The 6,778-nt window shown below is 31.9% G+C and overlaps 1 protein-coding gene across 3 annotated transcripts; it reads left to right on the top strand.

Annotated features, from left to right (window-relative positions):
• The first annotated feature begins 1,467 nt into the window (after positions 1–1,467).
• Positions 1,468–6,030, top strand: LOC108482855 (polyadenylate-binding protein-interacting protein 9-like). 3 transcript variants are annotated; one of them, XM_017785940.2, is made up of 10 exons: positions 1,471–2,139; positions 2,601–2,711; positions 2,800–2,844; positions 3,166–3,238; positions 3,336–3,448; positions 3,590–3,649; positions 3,746–3,793; positions 3,901–3,969; positions 5,593–5,654; positions 5,740–6,030. In XM_017785940.2, exons 1-10 carry the CDS (start codon positions 1,867–1,869, stop codon positions 5,795–5,797), a joined length of 912 nt encoding a protein of 303 aa, XP_017641429.1. In that variant the 5' UTR covers positions 1,471–1,866; the 3' UTR covers positions 5,798–6,030. The 3 variants fall into 3 exon arrangements, with proteins under 3 accessions (XP_017641430.1, XP_052887322.1, XP_017641429.1); XM_017785941.2 differs by lacking the exon at positions 5,740–6,030 and having other exon boundaries at positions 1,468–2,139; positions 5,593–5,658; XM_053031362.1 differs by lacking the exon at positions 3,901–3,969 and having other exon boundaries at positions 1,470–2,139.
• Positions 6,031–6,778: the final 748 nt, after the last annotated feature.

Below are 6,778 nucleotides of genomic sequence, written 5' to 3'. Positions count from 1 at the left end.
CTTTTTCTAGTCATTACTTACGGGTACAACTACAATGTAAATACAAGTAGGGTCTAATTATAGTACAACCATAAGTATAACCATAGGTGTAATTACATGCTCGGGCAATAATGAAGTAGAGTCAAATCACTGCAACGTATAGATGAACGAATAATTGAAATAAGTTAAATAAAATCTAGTCATTGAATTAAGCGCACACATGATAATTTTGTATGGTGATGGGACTAAAGACCCACACATGACAATTGCGTCACAATTAGCTTATAAGCAATGCAGATAACAGTGCAAAATAAGCCGATCCAAATGCATATAGAGGCCTTCTCAAGTGCAAATGGAAGCTATTAGGTGCTTAGGGAGGCCCCCCTTAAGCATGACAAATCCGAAACATGGCCTACTCGAGAGAGAAGAGTCCAAATGTTCCCAAAATGTGGTTGGTGATTCTAAAATGAGTTGGAAGAGCTTAAAAGTCTTAGAAAAGTCTGGAAGTCTGAGGAAATGATTGGAATCGAGTAAAACATTCCGAAAGCTTTAAAATAATCCAGGTTATCATAAATATGTATATAATTGTACAACATTCTACAGATATGATCTAGGTTACCAATTGTAAATAATTCTTAATTGTAGAATCGAAGGGGCTTAACCTATAAATAGGAGTCACCTCTCTCTTATTTGTACAACTTATTTGTACAACATGCATACTTGAGCAATAACACTTCTAGCACAGGTCTATTATGTTATTACTAGCTTTCTTGGTTTCGAGTTGGATAAAAAGGTTAAACATATGTTAACATAAGACCCGAGTCTAAGGTCATATGTCTAAAGTTGCACCAATATATGTAACAATTATGCTCATTTGTATAATATTGCATGCTTTAGTAATATATTTTTATCGTTCTCATTGTTGTTAATCCTCGAGTTTAATATCATACATTGGCAAAGTTAAAATCTCTAGTATTTTCAGAGTTGTTTTTATTCGAGTTTAGTACCGCACCTTGGTAAAATTAAAATGTGCACATGACAAATACATTTTTGGTTTGTTTAAGTAAAGATAATCATAAAGTTACAAATAATTAATTTAAAAAGAATAAATGAGAGAAAAAATATTAAATATTTAATTCAAATGTAAAAACTAAGCTAATTAATTAACATAAATAAAAAATAAAAGATTTTTGTTTGATTTTGTTGGAAAAATTTTTCAAAGTTAAAATATTTTAAAATATTGAACTTTTAAAATGAAAAATATGTAATCTTAACTACCCAGAAAAGTAGGAGTTGAATATGATCATAAAAAATTCGTCATAAAATTTGTAAATAAGTTGATAATTAATTAAATTTAAAATTTTAAATTTTTTTAACTTTTACATAGTTTCAAATTTTAAAATCTATTTTTAAAATAATTAATTATATTTAAAATAAATAAATAAATAAAACAATCTGGTTCTAAGAATAAAGATAATATATAAACTAACTGAAAAATATTAAAAAAGAATGGTCTGTTCTTTTCTCTATGTTTTCCGTTTTTGTTTGATCATGGATATCATTTCCACCATTTCCACCAAAAACCCTAATTTTTTTCCCTTTCTCTCGATTTTTTTTAATTTGAAATATTTATCAATTTAATTAAATCACAAAAAAAGAAAAAAAAAATCTGCATTTTCTCTCTTTATTTACATTTCTAGTCCAATGGGTATCTATTATTAGGCATCAACCATCTTAATTGTTATTCTCTAAAGCTCTCAACTTCTTTTTGCTCTGTAGTAAGAAAGAAGGAAGATATAAAGGGAATAATTTTACAAAATCAAATTGCCATTTTCCTCTGATTGTTTTCTTTTTTCTTTTTCCTTGTGGGGTTGGGGTTTTCATTCTATGGCTGCAGTTGCTGACAAGTCAGGTGAGGCAGCGCTAGTAGCCGCAGCTGCTAATGACAAGAAGAACAGTTTGGTGGTGGAAACACCCAAATCAGAATCAAAGGAATTCAATGTCCAAAACCTGGTTGATATGTTCACAAAGTTGAATCCTTTGGCCAAAGAATTTTTCCCATCTTCTTATCAACAAAATCAGACCAAAAATGATGGCAAATTTAATCAGGTGCCTGTTGGTAACAAATCAGTTGGAAATGAGAATTTCTCCAACAGAAGGGTATTCTTTTTCCTTCAATTGAATTGCAATTTTTTGCTTAATTCTATGTTCTGAATTATGGGTGTTCGCTCATTTTGATTTGTTGTTTTTTGGTAATGTCCATCTTTTTCTACCAGGGTTTTGGGTTTGATATGATTTTGATTGCATAGCTAATCCAAATTGGTTTAAACTTGTTGTCTGATTCCTGTCTTTGCTTATCCAATTCTTCATTTTGAACTGGTTTTTGATTATTTTTCCCCTTTGGATTGATGTTGTTTTGTTTTGCTAACATTTATTATTGTTTAATTTGTTAATTTGATTGACTTTGTTGGAACTTTGATGCAATTAGAGTTAGTTTTTCTTCCTCTGCTTGTCATATCTGGGGATTAAGTTAAACTCAATATTGACATGTAATTGTATTGCATTTGTTCTTTAGTTTCCCTTGGTTACATTTGGTAAATGGTTATAGTTGTGTTTTTCAGAGGAGAAATAACTCCAACCAAGGTAGGAGAAGGCTTAATGGTAAAGCTTTTCGAGCTCAACGAGATGATAGTATTAGGCAAACAGTATATGTTTCTGATATTGATCAGAATGTAAGTTTTAAAGGTGATTCTCTTTATTTTTTTTTTCTCGGTCTCATTATGATTTGGCAAAGTCACTTGTGAAATTCATTTCTTTCAGGTTACTGAAGAGCAACTTGCTGGCTTATTTAGTAATTGTGGACAAGTAAGTTAGAATGCGGGCTTTAAAGTTTTTGTTATAATGTTGCTTTATCATCTCGATGATTTGATGATCTATAGAGATCTCTCTGTGCTATTTTCAAGATTCCGTGTTTCCCATTTTTTTTATCTTATTTAGGCATGGTTCTTCATTTATAGCCTAATTAAAATGCCAAAAGAACGATAAAAATTGATTTTGAGGGTTGAGTATCTCCTTGGAAAAAAGAAAAAAGATGTTGTGGCTTTGGTTGATGCTTGATAGGATTACTTTCTATTTGATAACTTATGGGACGACACTTCTGAAGTGGTTTGGAAATCATCATTGAAGGTTGTTGATTGCCGAGTTTGTGGTGATCCACATTCAGTTCTTCGGTTTGCATTTGTGGAATTCGCAGATGAAGGTCAGTAGCTTTTATCAACTGAATATGAACCTTTTGTTTTATAAATCAATGTACATTTATTTACATGTTATGTTTTATATATAATTTGTTTTCACAGAAGGTGCACGAGCTGCTTTGAACCTCAATGGGATAATGCTAGGGTTTTATCCAGTTAGGGTCTTGCCTTCGAAAACTGCCATCCTTCCCGTGAACCCCACATTTCTACCTAGGGTATGGATGATTAAATTTCTGGCTCTTAGTCATCTCAGTTTTGCGTACAGCTTCATTTATCCAGTAACATATCACTGTTAGCTATTGGAGTTTATCTATAGTTTTCTTTCTAGACTCACTGTTGATTAACTACAATTGCAGTCAGAAGATGAAAGGGAAATGTGTACCAGGACGGTTTATTGTACAAATATTGACAAGAAGGTAACCCCCATGTTCTGGACCTTTATCACAAGCATTTACATTATTCGTGTAACATAGTTTAACTAATCCCGTGGAGTATTCTTACTTTGTTTGAAGGTTTCCCAAGCTGAAGTGAAGAATTTCTTCGAATCAGCCTGTGGTGAGGTTAGTATTGAATCGATACCATGCGTGCGTCTTTTCTTTCTATTTTTTACTGGAAGACTAAAGGGAGAACTTTTGGAGGTTGACACCAATTTTCTTTTAATTCTCAGGTAACTCGATTGAGGCTTTTAGGTGATAATGTTCATTCAACCCGAATTGCTTTTGTTGAATTTGCCATGGTAAGTTCATGTTACTTTGAAGGCTATCCTATGTTGTTAATTTTATTTCTAATATGTCATCTGTATCTCATCGTAAACTATTTGCGCAAATGTAGCCATGCTAGTTTCTCCTTATATGCTTGAAAAGAAGTAATATGTAATCAGCTTTCTTTCTGAACTTTGAATATATATTTGCTTTGCTTCATAGTTTCCTTTTTCAACTTTACTCCTCTTTCTCTCCCTTATTAAAACATAAAAACATCTGCCGCCATATTATGCGTACTCGTGCAAAATATTACTGCTATTTGTGAGCCTCTTTGGGTGAAACTTCCCTTCATATCTTCAAGATATTTACATTAAAATAGAATTGTTTAGTAGATTAAATCAATGAGTTCTTCTTGGAACAAGCCTTTTATCTATATCCAGATTTGTTACAGCCACTTAATAATAGCATTAGCAAATTACCTGAAATTATGCCAGTTAATTATGTTGAGGCTATTGACCATATGATCTTTCATGACCTTTTCAAAAAATTTCACATTTTTAGCCTATGAGTTTGCCAATGTGGTGTTAGTTTTTGGGCCGTGTCTTTAAGAAGCAATAATCTTGACCTCAGCCATCAAATTCTCTGAAATTAGTTGCTGATCTCCGGGAACTGTTATCTATTATTTACCGGATAACAAAAAAGAGTGTGCTACATTATCCTGAGTTTGAGCATGTTATGCTGTAGCCTTTGCTTGAAGTTTTGTTACATGTCGACATGTCCTTCCTAACAAGTCAATTGAAAATTATTCTTGGATAGAGTAGCAGGAATAGTTATATTACAGTTAACATTGATGTTTTATAGTTTCTGTTTTGCTTTATTGAATAGAATCATATGACTTTTGACAATTCAATTATTTTATTTGTCTTTGGGTTTAAATCCAGTAACTTCTGTTTTCATAGAGAGGATTTTTGTGGATTTTGAGCAACTCATGTCATGCATTGCACCACTTTTGACTAATTAGAGTGGTGAAGATGTAGTTATGTACCGAGCATTCTTTATATATAATTTAGGTTTTAGGCGCGTATTCTCCATCTCACTTCTGAAGTATGTAATTTTAGGTTTATTCAATTAATTCTTTTCTTGGAACTCTTTGGCTTTGCCCCGGCTCATCTAAACAGAGAAGTTTCTATCCTGATTTTCCTTCCGTTTTATGTCGTTTGTCGTTTTTGGAATGTTAGTCGTTAGTTTCTCAATAGAAGTTACTAAGCAGTTGTGGACAACTCTACACCTTTGATTGACATATATAACATTCCAGTAAGCGTTTTCTTCCTTTTTGCTTGTCGTAAGAGTTAAATGACTTCTATTGCAATTAATTAAAATATTGCAGCATCTTTATAGATTTTATAGCAAAATGTTGCATGACCAAACTATCATTCATCTGTATATCACACCTTGGTTTTGCAATGGATATGTAACTATCATTCATCTGTATATTTATGTGATAGAATAACCAGCATGAAATGGTATATTTGTGCCACCATATTTACATATATGGTGCTTGGAACCCGGTTCTAATATTTGTTTCCCAATTAATAACTTCTTGGCATTATGATTTGCGATTTATCCGAGACTGATTAATTTTCCGCTCTTACGAATAGGCGGAAAGTGCCATAGTCGCACTGAATTGTAGTGGAATGGTGCTAGGAACCCAGCCTATCAGGTAATGTCTCCAGACTTGTTACTCTAAATTCCATTATTGTCATCTATAAAGCTAATGTTACAATGTTTATACTCTTGATTTTTAGGGTAAGTCCTTCGAAGACACCCGTGAGGCCGCGAGTTGCCCGTCCGACATTGGTTTAATCGATTAACCAAGTTTTTTTGAGATCCATGGATGGAACTGGATGATTTCCCTTTGTTGTGTTTAGGGATAGTAAAAAAAAAAACTTTCCCTTCTTTTATCATTTCCATCTTTTTCCATTCGCGACTGTTGCATTTTTGTTTTTGACAGAATATATTGTGATTATGCTTCGGTTTGAAGTTTGACCTTGAGAATTTTTTTCACTTAATCTTATTCCATCGTTTTGTTTTGACAACGTCATCTCGAGCTAGTTTGCTGTAGTTTTTCTATTCATTGGTTGGGTTGGGTCGGGTCGAGATAAATTCTTGTTGGACCTAAATAAGGTATTTTCGCCCATTCTCTTTTAAAAAATGATTATATTTAAATATACACGATAAATATATAAATTTCAGGTTAGGCCATGGTCAAATTTTTTTTTTTCAAGGCTTAATTCAAATAAAATCAAACTTTAAATTTTGCTTAAGCATACTTTTAGGGGTTTTTTTTTTTTCAAATCATCTTATATTTTGAATAAATTTTCGGATTTGAGTGGAATTTGTTTTAAGTATGCTCTAACTAGATGTGGAACCAAAGATTTTGTACCCGGATTGCAATGTTGGGTAGGGTGGTGACTAAAGGTGTTTATGGGCCACAGGTTGAGGTTCAGTTTTAAAAAAATTTTCAAGCTCAAGCCTATTTTTAGATCAGTTCGTTTGTTCAAAAGCTCGTTTTATCATTTAAAAATTAAAAATATTTTTAATTGATATTTTATATAATTTTATAATTAAATTTAAATAATATTTTATTATTATTTAAATTGAATTCAAACCGAAACAAATCAAAATGCAAATTCAAACCTAACTAAAATTAAGCTTAACGTATCAAGTCGTCGTAATGACTGACATGAATATGCTTAACTTTTTTAAAAAAAATATTGTATATTTGGTAATCCTATTTACTGATCAGGTATGCCATATGAATTTAAAAAGTACAAATGTTTGAGG

Source organism: Gossypium arboreum, chromosome 1 (genome assembly GCF_025698485.1).
Source record: "Gossypium arboreum isolate Shixiya-1 chromosome 1, ASM2569848v2, whole genome shotgun sequence".
Taxonomy (NCBI): domain Eukaryota; kingdom Viridiplantae; phylum Streptophyta; class Magnoliopsida; order Malvales; family Malvaceae; genus Gossypium; species Gossypium arboreum.
The sequence above is the reverse complement of the archived record's forward strand: the minus strand, read 5'-3'. Positions and strand labels throughout refer to the sequence as shown.